Source organism: Hipposideros armiger, unplaced genomic scaffold (assembly GCF_001890085.2).
Source record: "Hipposideros armiger isolate ML-2016 unplaced genomic scaffold, ASM189008v1 scaffold_37, whole genome shotgun sequence".
Classification (NCBI taxonomy): Eukaryota; Metazoa; Chordata; class Mammalia; order Chiroptera; family Hipposideridae; genus Hipposideros; species Hipposideros armiger.
In genome coordinates this window covers 4247890-4265263 of record NW_017731387.1, presented here as the reverse complement: position 1 = coordinate 4265263, position 17374 = coordinate 4247890, and the positions used below count along the sequence as shown (strand labels likewise).

The 17374-nt window shown below is 60.8% G+C and overlaps 1 protein-coding gene across 4 annotated transcripts in view; it reads left to right on the top strand.

Moving 5' to 3' along the window:
* The first annotated feature begins 5785 nt into the window (after positions 1-5785).
* The window catches only part of KIF21B (kinesin family member 21B), a 40302-nt gene continuing 28713 nt past the window's right edge, over positions 5786-17374 (top strand). For all 4 annotated transcript variants that reach the window (XR_002123513.1, XR_002123512.1, XM_019638122.1 and 1 more), the window contains exons 1-2: positions 5786-6120; positions 17113-17335. Coding sequence is in view for 2 of the 4 variants with exons in the window: in XM_019638122.1 (XP_019493667.1) it covers positions 6080-6120; positions 17113-17335 (264 nt within the window). In the remaining 2 variants the exon portion in view is untranslated. The remainder of the gene's footprint in view (positions 6121-17112; positions 17336-17374) is intronic.

The following is a 17374-nucleotide window of genomic DNA, read 5'->3' as shown; positions in this document are numbered from 1 at the left end:
GGGAAGAGCGCAATGGTGGTGCCAACTTGGGCCAGTGAAACGACGTCCTCCACAACTAGACTGAAGAACAAAAATGACAGCAACTTGTCTGTTCCCCTTCCCCCAATTCCCCAATAAAAATCTTTAAAAAAAAAACAGAAAATAGGTATCTTTCACCCCAAAATGTCTTGGTGCCTGTCAGTAATCCCTCCACAGCCTTCGACATGCCAGGCAGCCACTGAGCTGGTTTCTGACCCTGGAAATGGGTTTTGTTTTCTAGACTTCTGGAATTATATAGCATGTGTGTTCTTTAGGGCTTCTTTTATTCAGCGTAATTACTTTGAGGTTCGTCCATGCTGTATCGTGTCAATAGTTCATTCTTTTTTTTAAATCACTGACTAGTACTCCATGGCATGACATACCCCACTGTATCCCTTCCTCTGTGGGGGGACATTTGGGCTGTCTCCAGTTTGCGGCCATGACGAATGAGGCTGCTGTGTACACCCGTGTACAAGTCTCTGTGTAGACCTATGAAGCAGGTGACTTCTTAGGGCGTTCTCTTCCCCTCCTCAGCTCAGCAGCTCCAGGCCCTGACCCATCCTTGTCCTTCATTGTAATCCAACACAGGATGAAACAGGAAACCTGCTTGCTTGGGCTCCAACCCTGCTCTACCCCTGTGCTGTGACCTTGGGCCACTCCTGGTGTCCTTTGTTGGCTGGGGATGGCCTTGCTGCCACCTCCTGGGGCTGTTGTGAGCGTTCCTTGACGGCACGGGTCCGAGGCCCAGCACAACGTTCAGAAACGGCAGCTGGTATTGCTTTGCCTGTGCCCCTCAGAAGAGCGATGCCATCCTAAATCAGCTTCCTCTAGCTGAGCGGTTACCCAGCCCTTTGTACTCGCCCTATTTCACGGAGGAGGAACTCAGTCCCAAGGGGAAGACGACGTGATCAGGGTCAGTCTTTGAGTTGGGGGGTGAACACAGGCGTCCTGACACCCAGTCCGAGGGCTGTTTCCTAGACAGGCGATGGCGGCGGCGCTGGAATGCCCTTGGAATGTTTCTAATTACCTGTCAGTGAGTCTCCTGAGGACCCCGAGGGATGGCTCAGCACGGCCGCCCAGAAGGCTCTGAGCCCCAGAGAGCTGATGGGAAATCATGCTCATTGAGGCAACCCCCAGGACGCAGCAGTCCGGAAACACGGCAAAATCACAGTCAAATCATGGATGGGTACAGACAGGTGGGGGCAGAGAGCTTCCACCTTTTATCCTGCTACCTGCCCCACAGGGCTCCAGGTAGCCTAGGAGAATCCAAACCAAAGGGGCTTCTGTGTGTCTTAGATGGGAAGGGAGCGTCCTGGACAGCACTTGGGCCCCTTGGCAGCTTTTCACCGGTCAAAGTCAGTCACGTGGCCACCGCGAACAGTCCTGCCCACGTTTCATTGGTCAAAGGCAGCCACATGGCCACTGCGAACAGTCCTGCCCACGTTTCATTGGTCAAAGGCAGCCACATGGCCAGAGCTAACCTCAGATTGAGGACGTGAAGTCCTGTGTGCGCCAGAAGGCAGAGAATGGAAATATTTGGTGGACAACACTAATTACTGCTACGCTAGCCAAGTGACCTGTGAGCCTATTTCCTCTTTGGCAGAATGGGGGCCATCACGGTATTCACCTCAAAGACTGTAGTGAGGATTAAATGAGAAACATGACGTAAAACCCTTGGCCCAGGATATCACATGGAGTGAGTAAAACAGACTCTAGGTGTCCCTGCAGACAGCCCCCCGTGAGCTGAGACCAGGGCTGTCGAGGGCAGCAGGGATCAGCACGCCTGGCTCCTTCCTGCCTCTGCAAACACTCACCCTGGCGCCGGGGCCCCGGCACCGAGTAGCCAGCAGACACGGGTAACTCCCTGCAAACTGGCCCCTCCCACTTCCCAGGTCAATGACCACTTGGGCTAGGCAGCCTCATGGCCATCCCCCTCCACCCGGCCTCACCCACACCCGTCTCTGCGACTTCCTACCCGCCAAGGGACTTCATTGGGACAAAGTCAGCCTTGTGTCCCCATTGAGGACAGGGCTCCCAGAAGAAGGGGTAGGGGCCGTGGAAATGTGAAAGGGGTTCATATCCATTTTGCGCTGAGCCCTGTACTGGGTGCCTGACCTGGGTGACCTCGCTGTGACCTCATAGCCCTGGGATGAGGTTGAAGGTGGGTATCTTCATCTTGACAGGGAGCTGACACATGGGGTGGTTACATTCCTTGCCCAGAGTCACACAGCTGGGAAGGAGCAGAGCTGGAATTTGAACCCAGATCTCGGTGACGTGGAACACCACCCTTTGGTTTCTGGACTGTCTTTTGTCCATTTGTACAGACTTCCCTTTCATCCAGACTGTAAACGCACCTACAGCCCGATCTCGGATGTTTGGCCTTTGAGTCCTTCATGCTGTTGTGGGAGTGCCCGTCTCTGGAAGCATGAGGACCACGCTTTAGTCCCTGCTCAGCTCCCAGCTTACTGTGCAACTTTGGACAAGTCTCTCTACCTCTCTGGGCCTCAGTTTCTTCACCTGAACATGAAGGGGTTGAGCGATGGTCTTGGGGTTCTCCCCACCCCAGGATTCTGTGACTGTGAGAACTGTCCACACCTGTCCTGTGTTTGGCCCAGGTGCTGTATTTGAGTGCATTGCAGAGATGGTGAAGAGCCTGTTTGAGATTCCATGGATACTAATTAAACCTTCATTAACATGTGAAACCCAGAACAGGTTGGCTGGTTTAAGACTGCAGGGTATTTTGGTATTTGTGATCCACGGCAGTTCTTTCTCCCTTGCTATTTATAACAAATTCTGCTTTCCGCTACAGCTAAGTCTGTCTCCTCTGTAACAGAGGAAGTCAGGCTAAGCCTGTGCCTCAGCTAAGATCTGAGTCTGCACCCCAACAGGCCCTGTCTGGGGTCCTGAGCTCCTGCACAGGCAGACCTGGCCTCTGTCTCCAGGTGGGTGAGGGCAGGATGGGCTCACACCTGCCTCCCATGGAACCAAGCACAGCTGCTGGGGTGGGGCTGGGAGTTAGGGATAAAGGCCCAGAACTCGACTTCCACCCAGAACTTCAGGTTGAAGCTCCGAAAGCGTCTGCAAATGCCAATGCCTGGTGCTAACCCTAAAGAAGACCAAAGGGAGCAGGACTCAAGGTCAGGCCACCCCTGGGGACATTTCTAGAGCCTGAGGACAACTCTCTGGTGTTTTCGTTTGTGACTCAAGGGCCGTGCCTGAGCGAGCTGAGCCAGGTGGCTGCTTCTAGGCACTGCTGAGTATTTAAACTACAGTAGCGTGGGAGATTCCTGCCTTGGAGAGGCCCCCCGCCCCTCGCAACTCCCCCGGGTTCCCATCTGCCCAGACGCCCACAGCTCCTGTCAGGAGAAGTGATGGAGACCCAAGATGCCTGGGGGGGGAAGGGCCTCCACTCAGGACAAGAGTGGGGCTCAGGGCCAAATGCCTTAGCGTGCCCCTGTTTCTATCAGGCGGAGAGGGAAGGGTTGGGGGGCGGGGAGATACGCATGGGGGAGAAACTGAAGGAGGAGAGCTGGAAGGAAGGACGTAGACGGGGTGGGGACAAACCAGAGACAGGAGGCCTGGCTGTGCTGAAGCAGGAGAGACCCAAGGGGCTGCCCGGGCTTCCTGTGACCTGGCCGGCCTACGCCTCTCTGAGCTGCGTTTATGTCTCCTTCCTGCCTCTTGGGCCCCACCTGGCCTCTGTGCCCAGCAACCACCTCCCCTCTGAGCAGCGGCGCCCAGGGGTCAGGGCCCAGAGCTGCCATGCTTCTCCCTGGAGGCCCAGGAGGGAGCTGCTGCAGGGCTGGTGCAGCCGACCCGAGGCCCTGGCCTCCAGGAGGCCTGATTTCCCAGCACCTGTGCCTCCTTGCTTCTCCTGACTGACAGCCTGTGGCCTGGGGGGGTGGGGGGAGGGGGGAAGGGCAGTGACTCTGGCGCCATTTCCCAGCAGCGAAGCTGTGAGTCAGAAGGGTCTCCTGTTCTCAGAAGTCAGAGGGGACTTCCTGGAGGCAGGAACCAGAGTTGAGCTCCAGAGAAGTCCAGAGTCTGGTGGGTGAAGGAGCCACTTTAGAAAGTGCCGGCTGCCCTCCAGGAGGGCGCCTCTTGGAGCAAAAGCCCGTGCCAGCCTAGCTCTTTTCCCCCGGGGAAGCTGCTTGAGGGTGACTTGGGGCGTCTGGAACCCGACGCATCACTTCAGATTCTGGGTCTGCTGGGCGAGACACAGTTTTCCCTTCTGCAAACTGAAAAGGAACTATAAACACTAGCTCCCAGGTTATGCGAATGAAAGGAGAAGATGCTCGGAGAGTATCTGGTTCGTGCGTATGGTCTGAACTTGGTGAACTCGCCATCTGTGTTGGGTCCATGGTTGGGGAGCGAACGCCCAGGGCCTGACTCCTCCACCCTCTGCTGGCCTCCCGCTCTGGGAGGGGTGACTTAGGAGCCCCAGGTTCAAAACCGCCAGTACAAAGTGCAGGATCCCACCAGGACCTGACCCCTCCCCCACCTCCACCCTGCTGGGGGTGCCCCTGCTTTCCATCAGGATGGGGGAAGGGTTGATTTGCCCTTGAAATTCGCCCTTGAAATTATCTTTGCTTTTGATCTGATCTATTAAGGGATCTGGGCTACTGGGCAGAGCAGTCATCTGTGGGGGTGGGTGGTGGAGGGACAGGGAGGATGGTACGCCCATCCTCGGACCCTAACCCACACCTGTGCCAAAATCTCTGACGTGGTTTCATCATCTGAGGGTGACGCAAGCCGTCTGGAGCCAGAGTCACTGTCTCCCGTCCCCCAGAGAGCTCCCTTCACATCTGGAGCTGCAGCTGCGTCCTGCACTTGGGCCCTTTCCAGGGATGGGAGCTGGCTGGAGGGGACGGAGGGCAGCTGGTGAGGGGGCCCGTGAATGGCCCCAATGTTGGGCACTGCAGCGGGAGGGGGGTGCAGAGAGAAGGTGCCTGGGCCCAGCCAGAGGAGAGATGGACTGCAAAGGGGACTGACTTCTCACAGCTCTGCCCTGCGCGTCAAGCCCCCAGGGCTCCCCTCGGCCTTCCTGTCCACCCCCCAGCACCTACGCAGGTGCCCCCTTTGTGTGCTCCTGTCCCCCAGAGAAGGTCAGGCCTCCCGCACTGATCCTCTGCCCCTGCAGCCACAACAGGCAGAGTGGGAGCCCAGGCCCAGTGGGGCCATCGGAGGGTCTCAAAGGCCTAGCAGAAGGGAGGGGCCGTCCGGCCTAGGAACCGAAAGAACCAACCCAAGATGAGCTCAGAGGTGCTGCAGGGCTGAGGTGGAGGGGATCTTAGACACTACCAAGAATCTCCGTCAACAAAGGTCAGCCGGCGCACTGGAGCGAACGCAGAAGGGGGGCCTCCCTGGTGCTTTCACAATAGCGACCGCTCATCGCTGTGGGCACGTGGAAGGGAAGCCCTCGGCCCGGAGGCCTGGGTTCTTACCCACGCTTCGCCACTAACTCGCTGTGACCTTGGGCAGTTCCCCTCTCTGCGTTCCAGTTTCCTCATTTATGAAACGGGGGTGCCCTCGAGGCCGAGGCTCCGGCAGGTCAGCTTCTCCGCGCACGTCCCTCTGCCCCCGCCCCCCCTGGACCCGCCACTCCCGCTGGCACGCGGGCGGACGCGCGCCAAGAGGGCCTTTTAATGGCTCCAGCCCCGCCCCTGTTGCCGGCTCGGGCTTTCGATTGGCGGGCCGGGTCGGGGGCGGGGCTCGAGGGCCTGGGCTGGAGCTCCGGGCGGGGCGGGGACCGAGCCGGCCCCCGCCCCCTTTGTCCGCGCGGCGGTGCGCGCGGGTGGGAGGTGTGCGCGCGGGGACCGCGCTGTCCGCCCGCTGTCATCCAGCTCGGGCTGCCGCCCGATGGCACGAGGGGGCGCGCGGGCCCGGTCCCAGGGAGCCACCCCCGGCCGCGGGTGACCCTCCTTCTGCGCCCGCGAGCATGTCACCTCCAGCCACCGCGGCCCCCTCCGTTTGCAGCGCCCGCGCCTCCCGCCGCGGCCTGGGGCACTGGCCCCCGGACCCCCGCCCCTGATCCACCCCCAGACCCTGGCGCCAGAGGGCCATGGCCGGCCAGGGGGACTGCTGCGTCAAGGTGGCCGTCAGGTAGGGGCCGGCGCGCGCGCGAGGGTCTCGGGCTTTGTGTGGCGCGGGCGCGGGGCCACTCGGTCCGGAGCCTGCACTCCCGAAGGAGGGGCCGCGTGAGCCCGCGGGCCGCATGGAAGGTGGCTTTGTTTGGGTGGTAATTTCGGGCCCCTCTCGGGAGCCCTTAATAATCAGAAAATCGAATAAACAAGGAAATCCGGTATTTCACACCCAGCTCTGGCCCGAGCTGAGCGTCTGTGTTTCCTCTTCGCCTCCCCGCTGGGCTGCTGTCTCGTATGGGGGTGATGGGGGAGATTTTCCCTTATCCACCCCAGCTGGGTGGTTCTGCGCTCTGGGTCCCGCCAGGCGAGGCAACACCCCCGGCTGGGAGCCGTCTGCAGACAAAGATCAGTGCAGGGCTGGGATGGTGCCTTGCCTCTGCTGGGAGGCAGAGAGCCCTGCCGGGCCTGTCCCAAGGGGAGATGTGGCCTGGGGACCCAGGAAGACGTGTCCCTGGGATTCCATCTCTAGGAGGCCAGACGGGCGTGCCGCGTGACCCATCCTGGGGCGCTTAGATAAAATGGAGTGGGGAGGGCCCCGTGACTTATCCGGGGTTTGAGGTGATACCCTGACCCCTGAGTTGGAGAGAAGATGAGCTGGGGACTTCCACCTGAAGGGGCTCACCGACCCAAAGGGCAGGAAATGCTGCAGAGTTGGGCCGTGGGTGTCCTTTGTTGGGTGGAGACGCTTTCCACCACACCTCCCCTCCCTGTTTTTGTTTTGGGTTTGTCTCCCTTCGAGGGGTCTGTTGGTGGGACAGTGACAGTCTGGAGCTGCTCGCCGAGCAGGGCTGGTGGAGAGGAGCACCCATCTCTGCCCAGCCTTGTGTGTCTGTGTGGGGAGGGGGGCTGTGGGGGGGGGCTGGAGCCAGGTCTAGGGTGGGTCTCTAACACAGGTGTTCGGTGACCCAGTTTCCAGGAGCCCAGGGACATCATTCTAGACAGGGTCAGAGAGGACTATGGAAAAGTTTGCCCCTTGCTGCCCCAGGGCATGTGCCTCAGCCCCCTGGCCAGCCGTCTGCAGCTCAGAGAGGAGGGGCTGCTGCTTAGGGCTCTGGGGTCGAGGAAGGGAGACTGAGGTGCCCCCTGCCCATGCACCAGGCTGCACTCGGGCACGACTTGAGCGCAGCCTTGCCGCCCCGAGGAGAGAGACAAAGGGGAGCCTGCAGGTGCCTGCCGGGCGGGCGGGGCCAGGCTGCTGTGGGCTGACATTGCTGCAGGAGGCTGTGGAGGTCGAGGGAGGGAGGTGCAAGGCTGGGGGTGGGAGTGAGAGGTTCAGCATGGCACCTGCAGATGGGGGTGCGGGGTCTGGGTGCACATAAAAGGAAAATGAAGTCCTGACCCCCCTACCAGCGGGAGCCAGAGCTGGGGAGGAAGAGGCTTAGGGTACCCTCCCATGGGGGTCTCCTTTAGAACTACCTTGCAGGAGAGAGACAAACAAGGCCCCCTCCCCTCTGTCAGGGCCCCCAGACTGGGGCATGGCCAAGGCCCGGGAAGCCCGTTGGGGTTGGCACTTTGTGTAGAGGACTGAGGGAGAGACTGTGTAGAGGACTGAGGGAGAGACTGTGTAGAGGACTGAGGGAGAGACGGTGCCCCCCTTCCCACCACCACCAGAGGGTCCCTGGGCCACTTTCCACAGAAAGGGGGTTGGACCCCCTTTCTAGAAGGGGGTCTGCCACTAGACCCCCTTCTTCGGGCTATCCGGTGTCATCCCTGCTTCCCACTCAGATCACCTGGGCGATCTGGGTGCCTCACTCCTTGCCCCGAGCTGCCGATCTGGATGGAGGAGTGAGGAGACGAGAACATCAGAAAAGCCAGGCTTTCAGGGCTCCTGGAAGGTGCGGCCCCGCCCACCCCAGTCCGCACAGGCCAGCCAGACCTCAATGGGCAGCCAGCTGTGGAAGGCAGACAATGCCTGGACAGAGCCCAGCTTCTAGTTGGGGAGCTGAGGACAGGCCTGGCCTGGGGCTGGGCTGGGGAGCGGGCGGGGCCCCTGGGGCGCTGAAGGCGGGGCTTCTCCGTGCTTCTGGCCCCGTGCTAGGCCCCAGCCCCACACCCAGAACCCTCTCATCCCCCCTAGGGCAAGGATGGTGGACTGGGATACAATGCGAAGAACCGAGGACCCAGCCCTGGGTGCAGCTGTCTTTCTGACTTTCTGAACGCCCTTCTTTTGTATCTAACTGAAGTGCTTTCTGAGTCCCCATGAGAACAACTTGTGGGGAGCCCTGGGTCCTGCCCTTGGGACGAGGGAGGCCAGGAATGAGACAATGAGGCAGACTGGGTCTGCTGTGTTGTGTGTGTGTGTGTGTGTGTGTGTGTGTGTGTGGTGGGGGGGGTAGTTCTGGGCTCTTAGATGAGGTGACAAGGGCCAGGCCCAGGGCTCCTGGCCTGTAATCTCCTTGGGACCAGGATCAAAGCTGGCTGTCTACAGATCACTGCAGAGAAAGGCCAGGCTGGGGGAAGCTTTCAACACCTGGGGCTGTGAGATAAGGAGAGAAGGTCTAGGTGTGAGCAGACCCCAAAAGCCCCACCCTGGAGTGTGGTTCCTCTGCCCCTGAACCCTTTGTACCGAGAGATCCCCAGGCCAGGATCCAGCCTGCCTGCCCTCCTTGATCCATCAACCCCCTTGCAGATAAGGACCTAGATCCCTCTCTACCTGGGGGATGGGAGGGGGGGGGTCTGGAGAGAGGTGAGCTGCGCCATGACCTGCCCCAGGCTGCGGCCACTGGGGAAGGGGCGGCAGTTAGGAAATGCAAGCTGGTAAAGTTCAAATTGGGGAAGGGAGCCAACCACGTGGTGTGTTTATGTAAGACCCTTTCGAGCCCCCAGCTCTGAGCCCCCACCGTGAGGGCAGTGCTGGGGGACCTGAACCCTCCCCCTTATCTCTGCCTGGTTTCCTTAAGCTTCCTTCCGGCTGTCTGCTGGGGGTGGGGAGGCCCCTCAACCAGCCCCATATCTATATGTGGGCCCTACAGGGTTGAGCAGAGGCTGGGAAGGGGATGGGGAGCTCCAGCCAAGGACCCCAAGGACACTGCTGGGTTGCACCCACCCTCACCCACTCAGGCTCTGGAGCTGTGTGCGTTTCCCCAGCTCCGGGCTGCTCTGAAGTCCTGGTCAATGTCTGAATTTTGAATCAAGAGAATGGGTGACTTGGGATAGAGAGATTGAAGAAGACAGGAAAAGGTGCGAGGGTGGGGTATGGGGAGCCAGCAGGGCCCCACCCTCTGGCCCCAGGCCCGTCAGCGCCCAGGCAGTGCCAAGTGCGTCCCATGCCAGGCAGCTTACAGGTCTGGGAAACCAGGGCCCACAGGACCTCCTGAGCACTTGGGGGTGGCCTCGAGCTGCAGACACAGGGCTTATGTCATCACAAGGAAGTGGAGAGTAGTAACCACAGGCCCCGGAAATGTGCCCCCACCCCCCAGCCAGCCAGCCTGTCTGATTGGATCGCAGCTTTTCAAAACCTCTACCAGCAGTGGGGTGGGGCTGGGGGAAGTGGCAGCCCCTGCAACCCTGCTGGCACCCTTACAGCTGGGGGGGGGGCAAGGGGAGGACCTGGGGTCCACACAGTCTGTCCTCAGGCTGGTCATGGGGCCCCTGTTCTGTTGGTCCGTCCATGACTGTCAGGGGAAAAGCAGGATTCGCCTCCAATGCGTTGACGGGTCGGTTGATGGCGTGCTCTGGTGGAACGGAGACTGAACAGGGAGGCGGCTAAGCATTAAGACTGACCCCTCCTGTGTGCCGGACACTGTACCTTCATCACCCTGCTTCACCCCCACCCCACTGGAGCCCCAGGGGTGACTGAGGTTATTCCCATTGAAAATGCAGGGATTCCATCTGGTGGGAGCCCATCAGGGTGTTGGGGGGGGGCGCCTGGGCTTCCTGTGGGCTGCAGGTCCACCTGAGGCTGGAGAGAGGATGTGCTGAGGAGAGCTGGCGTGGGCACTGGGGCCCAGGGCCAGTGTGGCGGGGCGAGGCCCACTGCCTCTGAGGCCAGGCGCCTGTTGCTCTGCATTCCTCAGCAGGGGAGGCCCCCAGGGCCCAGTCCCTACGCGCCGTCCCCATCAGATGCAGACGCTGTCACAGCTCTGGGCTCTGGGCACTTGCCTCCCTCCCCTGTCTCCTGGGAGGTCATGGGAAACCCCTGCCAGATGCCCAGAGATGGGGGTGGGATGGTGAGAGTGACGCTGGAGCAGAGCTGAACGGGGCTCTCTGGGCCGGGCTGGCCTCTCTTCCCAGACGGCAGAGGACTCGGATTGGGTGGCTCACACCCAGGCCCGTGTGGCCGACGGCAGGCTGGGGGTCTGTCCAGCTCAGGACGAGGACAGGCCCCTTCTCACATCCCTGCTCCCTGGCTTCTGACTTGTCACCCCATTCTGCTTGCCTGCTGCCTCCCCCTGTCTGGGGGTGCCCTGGAGAGCCATGGACAAGGCTGTCCCCAGGTGCCCTCCCCTGTTGAATGCCTGAGCCTGGGCATTGCTCAGAAGTCAGTGGCCAGGACTCGGGGATGAACCGAGAGAGGAAGGTCAGGACCTCCCCGGAGGAGGGAGTGGGGCCGGAGCCCCGGATCCCAGGCACCCTGAGTTGACGCCCTGGGGCTTCCGTGAGTTTTCCTGGAATGTCTGCACCTCTGCCCCGTGCTCTGGGTTTGCTCGATGGCAGGAGTCTGGCAGGGAGGGCTGACAGATTCCTGTCACCAGGCCTGCCAGGGCCCATTAACCGATGCCCTTTGACCCCATGGTACAGAACCTTCTCATCTGGGGGTTCAGAGCCAGTCTGGGCCTTTTCCCTGAGGGTAGCCTCAGCAGGGCTGGGCCCGGTGGGAGGCCAACAGGGTACTCTGGCTGCCACGGGGCTCTGGGGCTCTCCCCACACTGCACCCCAAATGGGATCTTGCCACACCCTGTTCTAGAGAGGACTGGCCTGTAGGAATACGCGTTCTCTGGGCTAAGTCAGCTGAAAGCCCGGGTGTCTGCTAGCCAGACTCCCCTGGGAGCAGGGATCCTGCCTCCAGCCGCCCTCCCCAGGCCTGGCAGGCTGCCACGGGGAAGGGGGTGGTGCTCAGTGAAGGGGAGGTGTCCATGTCCTCCGTCCTCCATCCTGCGCTACAGAGGAAGCTGCCTTCCATGGGTGGGGAGCAGCCCCCTGGTCTGGGCTCCAAGCTCCCTGGGCTCCAGGCCGCGGCTTCCTCAGTGCGTACAGGAACTGCTGTCCCAGCTGACAGCTCCTGGTGCCGTGGCAGCTGCTGAGGACCAGTCCGGAGATCTTCGAGGGGTCACCTTCTCCGGCCGCCTGCCCTCCCTCCTGGTCACTCAGTGGTACAGCAGGGTCACCCACGGATGGGTTTGAATTTCACCTCCATCATCACGAATCGTGTGGCTTTGGGCGTGTTAGATGTCACCTTCCGAGACTCAGTAACGAGGGGGAGATGCATTTCACGGGGCTGTCCTAACACATTACAGGGGTTCACTTGTATATGAGCTTGACACATGGGCTCTCAGAAATAGCATCCATCTCAGGAGAGGCATGGACATGGAGACGGCCCACAAGAGGCAGGAGTGACAGCAGTGACTACGATTTCGAGGAACAAGGTTGCAGACGGCCAGGCTCCCCTGTCCAGGGTTAGCAGTGTGAGGCGGGAAGTCCTTCTGCTGGCTTATATAAACCCCTCCTGCTGTGGCCCTGTCACCCAGGCGGAAGAGCTGGCTTGTGGCTGATCACAGCCTAGCTCAGTGACTCACTGTGCCAGGCAGACTAAAGGTCATGGGCTGCTCCGTGTCCCCTCCACGTGCACACACACAGCCCTCCACGGTGGAGCCACCGTAGCTTGGAGCCAGGAGTGCTGATGTGGGCTGGGCACGAGGGGCGGTGGTGGCCTCCAGGCAGCCTTCGCTCTGCCCCTCAGGCTTCGGGGCCACTCACCCCGAGACAAGGCGCTGACCTGCCTCACTTCTCCGTTCCTCCTGGGAGGTCCCACTAGCCTCTGGGGCCCTTTTTCAGGATTCAGGGAGGTGTTAGGGGTCCCTTAGGGGGAAAGAGCAGACAGGCTTCTGCCCACTGGGGCCTTGCCAGAGGGACTAGTTATGTTGGTTATTTGGGCCATCGGAGGGGTGATTCGGGCCCAGGTCTGGGGTTCTCCTCCAAGCCTTTTGAGGCGGCCCCGGTGAGAGGGAGCCTCCCAGCCCGGAAGTCCCTGAGGTACACATCACCCACAGGTGGGTGGCTGTATGCACGCCAGCTCTCCCCAGCTCTCCTGGGTTGGGTCTTCAGGGCTGATGGCTAGGAAATGTGGTCTTCCTGGGAAACCTTGTTACCTCTCAGCTGTGTGACCTTGAACCCAGTTATTTCGTTTCTCTCTGAGCCCTCACTTGCAAATTAGGGACAAACACACCCGCCTTATACCTAAATGATTTGTGTAATGACCTACCGTGCGCAAAACATCCAGGGTACAATGTCTGGCCGAGGGGCGGCCCTGCCCCCTCAGTGTGGTGGGGGCTGCTACCTGGAGCAGAAATGGACAGGGTTCCAGGTGCCAGCACAGGGAGGGGTCAGGGATCGCAAACCACACACCATCTTTGTAAGAATTGTCTAGGATTTCAGAACAGTTCTTGGTGAGTGATTTTACTAGCACAGCCCGTTATTTCTCAGTGAGAAATAAGTGTTTTCAAATAGGAAGAGCCTGAGCTGCACCCTTAGGAGCTCAGGGTAAAGATTTGGGGGGCAGGTCAGTTAGGAACCAAAGGAGGGGCCCTTGCCCACTGAGAAGCTGAGCCAAACCCCAGGAGCCCAAGGTCACTGGGAGGCGGAGGGGGGGGACTGGCTTTCTGTGTTGTCACTAAGGATGGGGTGGGTGTGAGGACCAGCTGGCCCCATCCTCCCTTCCGAGCCATGGGGTCCGGTGGGGCGCTCTGGGGCTCTGGGCACCACACCCTCTGCAGAGGGAGGTTTTCCCCTTGGCATTCTCTCAGCATCCCCGGGCCAGCCCTCCCCATCTCCTGTCATCCCCTTCCGCCCTGTCCTCCGGGCTCCCCGAGGAGCCCGGGACTGCTGAGCTCAGCTCTTTCCGCAGGCACCGAGCTGGGGGTGGACCCTGAGCTGCGGTCAGTCAGTCGAGCTGGTCCCTGCCACGTGCTCATGTCTCTGGTGGTGGGGATGGAGATGAGAATAACTCACTGCGTCGCCCCAGCTCCCGCTCAGCTGTGAACAGAGGAAGCCACGCAGCCACGCGGGTGCCAGATCCCGCCTCTGCCCGCGCCCGGCTCCCACCGCCCTCAGGCCGCCTGCCGCTGCCAAGTGGCAAATAGACTGCGCTCTGTTCTGGGAGATTCGGGGCCGTCCATCCACCCCCGCCCCCGCAGGACCTCAAAAAGGATGGGGACCTTGGAGGGGTGGGGCTCGGGGCAAGATGCCCTCCCCTCCGGCGAGATTCACATAGTCCCTGGTCAGAAATGACACTGGGTGTTTGTTCCACAAAACTTCATTGACAGAAGCAGGCCACAGTTTGCCAATTTGTTTTTCAAACATTGCATTCAAGTTACGGTTTATCTTGATGACGCAGTTTTTCATGCCCACTTACATTTTGTACTTGAGGTGAATGCCTCACTCACCTCTCCCTAATGCTGGGTCTGGTCCACGGTGCCTGGGTCTGTGGTTTCCTTGACCCGGGAAACTGGTTTCCATCCCTGACCTGGTACCCGCCATGTCCCCAGGGAGGAACAGGGCTACGGGTGGTTTTCATCGTAGCTTTTCGCCGGATCTGGGGCTGGGTGGGGACGAGGCAGGCCACAGAAGTGACCTCACCCCGGCGGGGCCTGGAGAGGAGCTGCTGAGGGGAGGGTGATGGAGTCCTTAGAAAGTGAAGACTGGGAAAGGTCATCTAGGTGACAAGGGAGGGGCAGTGGCTCCCGAGTCACAGGAGGGCGGGGGCGGAGGCTTGTTAAGGACCCGTCTCCATCTCCCCGCCTTCTTGTCTCCTACCCGAGGGGCATGCGCTTGACTTCTCCACGGGGCAGTGTGGTGAGGACTGAGTCCCAGGACACGGAGACGAACCCTTGGTGACAGGGACAGAGCCCTTGGTGACAGGGACAGCTGGTGGGCAGCCTGGTGCGTGCACGAAGTCCCGCCCTGGCTGCCAAGGTGCTGCTGTGAGAAGTTTGCCTGAGGATTTGGGGGTGGAGTTTCCCAAGGAGGCAGCTGGGGCAGAGGGAGAGCCCGCCAGCCAGCTGGAGCCCTTCACCGGCCATGCCACTGGCCCGCTTCAAGCCTCAGCGTTTCCCTCTGGAAAACGGGCTTTGAAGCCACTAGCTCGCAGCATCACTTAAAGGGGTCATCTGTGGCAGGCGCGGGCCCAGAACCAGTTCAGGGAAAGCACCCTTGGCTCTCCTTTCGCGTCCTTCTCCGGCTGTCATTCAAGCCCCAGGAATGGGACCGGCACTCTCTCCCTCGCCCTGGTCGGTGGCTCACGGACCATGTCCTCTGTGTCGCCTACCCAGGTGCCTTTTTTCTGGATAACATCTCTCATTGCCTGTACCCTGCAGAGTGCCCTGGTGCTTAGAGTGGGCCAGCTGGCTCCCGCTGACCACAGAGGACCCCATATGAGTTGGGCTGGGCCGACGGAGGGAGGGTCTCAGGGTGGATGCCGGACAGACCCCTCAACTCCTGGACCCTAAAAGCTTGGAGTGCCCTTCTCTGCGTCCTCGCCGACTGCTCTCAGGCCCGCTCTCCTGCTCCTGGCAGGCAGGCTCCCCAGCAGTCTGGGGACTGGTTGGTGAAGGAGGGCTGTCACTCTCACTGACGGGCAGGGCTGCGGCCCCTCCCCACCCGCTTCCACTGTCTCCAGGGACCCTGATTCGATTTCCTCCAATCACCAGCATTGCCATCTGCCTGGGGTAATTAAATGGTATTTGAATTGGATCCAGAAATCCCATCGCAAGCGGCCCACGTGGTGGGGAGGGCGTCTTCGGGAGCTGGAGCCGGCCAGCAAAACTGCAGGGTCCCCAGAGGCTGCCCAGGTCAGACTCTTGGCTCTCATGGGAGCACCTAGACACCCTGGGCAGGAAGTGTGTGGGCAGAGCCAGGTCCCAGTGGCCAGCACTCCAGCCTCTGCCTGGGGCCTGTGCTCAGTGTCACGGCCCTTCTCAGGTGGCTGGGGGCTGTCCCCACGTCGGGAGCCGTTTGTCCCCATGGCACTTTCTTTCCCCTTGGCACGCTGAGCCCTGCCCCTCGGCTGCACGGTAGGGCAGGGTCATTGAAGAGACCGCACAGCCTAGGTTCAAACCCCATCTGCCCCGTCCTGTGTAGGTACCATCTCATTTCCTCACCCACAACGGGGTAGTCGGCACTGGGACGCAGCCTGGCGCACACAGGGGCCACACGCAGCTGCCACTGTTAGCAGTGGGGGCAGGAGCCTCGCTGGCCCTGACGTCTTCCGGAGGCTCAGCGTCTGGTCTGGTGAGCTGGGCACTGCGGCTCCTTCCCAGTTGGAAACCCGTTCAGGGGGACTTAGAAGCTGGCTTCTGACTTCAGCTTGGCTCTGGATAGCTGCACGGGGTGAAGAGGGCGGTGACCTCCTCGGGTCTCCATCCTGTCAGCCTCGGTGACGGTGACAGGAGGGCCCTGACCTGGGAGAACCTGTTCACACCAGAGGAAAACGCTTCTGAAGAAGCCCCTGGCCACCCTCTGTGGGCGAGCTGGGCCTGGCGTAGCTGGCCGCCCCATCCCACCCATGCCCAGGGTCTTCCCTGCTCCCCAGTCCCCATAGCACAGTGCCGGAAACAGGCTCAGCTGACACCTCACCTGGCCTGCAGCTCCCAGTGGGCCTCAGGGGCTGAGGCAGCCCTGACAGGGACGGGATGGAGACGCAGAGGCCCTGGCTCTGCAGCTAGGCGTCCCTGGGTTCTGGGTGGGCTGGGCCCCCTCCTTCTCTTCTCTGGGTAAATGTTGGCTCAGGGAACGGGGCCTGACAAGCGGCTCATTGTGAGGGCCCAGCTGACAGCGAAGGGCTGGCTGAGGGAGCCCAGCAGCGTCACCCGCTCGCCTTTACTTCAGGCCTTTGGGAGGTGCTTTCTGCCAGCCCGGCCATGCAGTCTCACTGGCTCCCATCTGGTTGCCATGGCGACCTCGTCTTGTGAATGGCGGCTTGGAAGACGGAGGAAGGGGCTGCTGGATGGAGACCACGGCTGGTGCCCCACTTAGCCCTAAGCCACTTCTCTTCATCTTTCCAGGGGAGCCCCCCCGCCCCCGGATCTGGGGTGTGGGCCCCTCCTGTGGCTGGCTGGTGTCCCTTCTAGAGGTCCCCGCCCTTCTCAGTAAACTTGAGCCCGGACCTGGTCTGGCAGGGCTGTGCCGGGTCTGGCCCCCTCGGCTCCTGGAGACGAAGCAGAGCTGGTCCCCGAGACCATCCCACCAGGCTTGGGCATCGGGAGGGGGCTCCCGCGCTGGAGGACGCTCGCAGCCCCACAGGCCTTGGCAGAGGCGCCCGCCTCCCCAGCACTCAGCCCTGGGGGAGCAGTCAGGCCTGTCCCTCCAGTCCCCTCCCTGGTCCCTAGCTTAGCCTAGGGCTTTCCTCGCTCTCAGGAGCTTGTGCTCTGATGTCAGACACACCTGGGCTTGGCTCTGTCACATTCCAGTCTATGACCTTGGGCAAGTCGTTTCGAGTGAAGAACACATGACTGCGTTTACGTGAAATACTTTTAACACAGATCCGACATAGCTTGCTCCAGATCCGACATAGCGTGCTCCGTGAATGTTAGCAACTGCCGTTTGGGTGTTGTTGATGTTGTTACTATTATTATTATTGTATTTTTACAAGAGCTGCCTTTGTCCCTAGGGTGGGGGGGGTGGTGCCCTCAGCTTCCCTCCTTTGCCTCCAGCTTATGGGCACTGGAAGGGGCAGACGGCCTGGCAGCCTGGCAGGCAGAGGGCCGAGGGCTGATCAGGCCTCTCCTATTCCCGGCAGGATCCGGCCGCAGCTGTCAAAGGAGAAGATTGAGGGCTGTCACATCTGTACCTCTGTCACCCCGGGGGAGCCCCAGGTACTTCTGGGGAAGGACAAGGCCTTCACCTATGACTTTGTCTTTGACCTGGACACCTGGCAAGAACAGATCTACACGACCTGTGTGAGCAAGCTCATCGAGGGCTGCTTCGAGGGCTACAATGCCACCGTGCTGGCCTACGGGCAGGTAAGTGCCTCCACCCCACCGTCGGGGGGACAGCACCCC